Source organism: Buceros rhinoceros, unplaced genomic scaffold (genome assembly GCF_000710305.1).
Source record: "Buceros rhinoceros silvestris isolate BGI_N320 unplaced genomic scaffold, ASM71030v1 scaffold18521, whole genome shotgun sequence".
In the NCBI taxonomy this organism is placed as follows: Eukaryota; Metazoa; Chordata; class Aves; order Bucerotiformes; family Bucerotidae; genus Buceros; species Buceros rhinoceros.
Genome location: NW_010396165.1, coordinates 5,989 through 7,270, shown reverse-complemented (window position 1 = coordinate 7,270; position 1,282 = coordinate 5,989). Strand labels below are relative to the sequence as shown.

At 57.9% G+C, this 1,282-nt stretch overlaps 1 protein-coding gene across 1 annotated transcript in view; it reads left to right on the top strand.

Annotated features, from left to right (window-relative positions):
* The window catches only part of NCOR2 (nuclear receptor corepressor 2), a gene marked incomplete at its 3' end in the record, with an annotated part of 47,973 nt that overhangs the window by 42,343 nt on the left and 4,348 nt on the right, over positions 1–1,282 (top strand). Inside the window, exons 27-28 of the mRNA XM_010145827.1 lie at positions 193–342; positions 835–980. Of these exons, the coding sequence (XP_010144129.1) occupies positions 193–342; positions 835–980 (296 nt within the window). The remainder of the gene's footprint in view (positions 1–192; positions 343–834; positions 981–1,282) is intronic.

Here is a 1,282-nt window from a genome sequence, read left to right as displayed (position 1 = left end):
CGCAGAAACCTGCCCCAGCGACGCTCTGCCTCCGGCTTGCGTTAAAAGGCGTCGTAAGGCTGCGGGGGTGTGGAAGGTTTGGCTCTTCGCCCTGCTGTGGGAAAGCTATTTTAGTCCTTCTCCCCCTCCCGACCCCAGGCTGCTGTGCAGAGACAGAGGCTGTTGCAATAAACCGATTGCATCTGGCCGCAGGTCCCCGGAGCAGAGCAAAGCCTCAGCCGGCAGCGGGTCGGACAGCTGCATCGAGCCAGTCTCTCCGCCAGACGGCGTGGGAGAACCGGAGCACGCCAAGAGCACCACGTACCCGGTCCTGTACCGCGAGGGCGAGCAGATCGACCAGAGGTAACACCGAGGGGAGGGATGGTGGAAACAGCAGGGGAATATTCGCCCATCCCCGCACTCACCCTGGCCCAGGCTGCTTTTCTTGCAGCCAGAATCTTCCACATCGCAGGTTGCTGTCTGTTTATAGGGCTTTTCCGCACCGTGTGGTACGTTCGTGGTGGGGGTAGGGAGGAAGGTGGGAGATCCCGAGTATCTCAGGAGCCGCCGGGCTGATTCTGAGAAGTTACGCTAAGGGAAGAGTCTCTCTAGGTAGGACTGTGAGGGCGGTGAGGCACTGGGACAGGTTGCCCACAGAGGCTGTGGATGCCCTGTCCCTGGAAACATTCGAGGCCAGGTTGGACAGAGCTTTGAGCAACCTGCTCTAGTGGAAGGTGTCGCTGCCCGTGGCAGGGCGGGTTGGTTTAAGGTCCTTTCAAACTCAAACCATTCTGTGATTCTGTGGCTTTGTGCACTGCAAGCTGCAGAGGTTTCTGATGGTCTTCTGCTTTGCAGGATGGGGTCCAAGTCCCCAGGAAACAACACTCAGCCTCCAGCTTTCTTCAGCAAACTGACGGAGAGCAACTCTGCCATGGTGAAGTCCAAGAAACAAGAGATCATCAAGAAGCTCAGCACAACCAACAAAAATGAAACAGAGTACAGTAAGGACATGTGGGGAGGAGAATGTGGGTCACCAGGCAGAAAAAAACCCTTGAGGACACATGAAGCAAAGGAAATTTGGGAATGGGTGCTGCTGTGTAAGGGCTGGGAGCTCCCATCCAGCTCCCCCTGTGTCGTGCCATGGTTTGTTGGCAAGCGTGATGTCCAAATGCTTCCTGGGGTGAGCCGCACTGGTGGCAGCAGTGGCTGTGTGCTGCTGGGGACGCGATGGGAGGCTTCCCAGCCCCACGGCTCCTTGCTCTGGGGCTGCCCATACCACCCGCGCCCGATAAACCCCATAGAG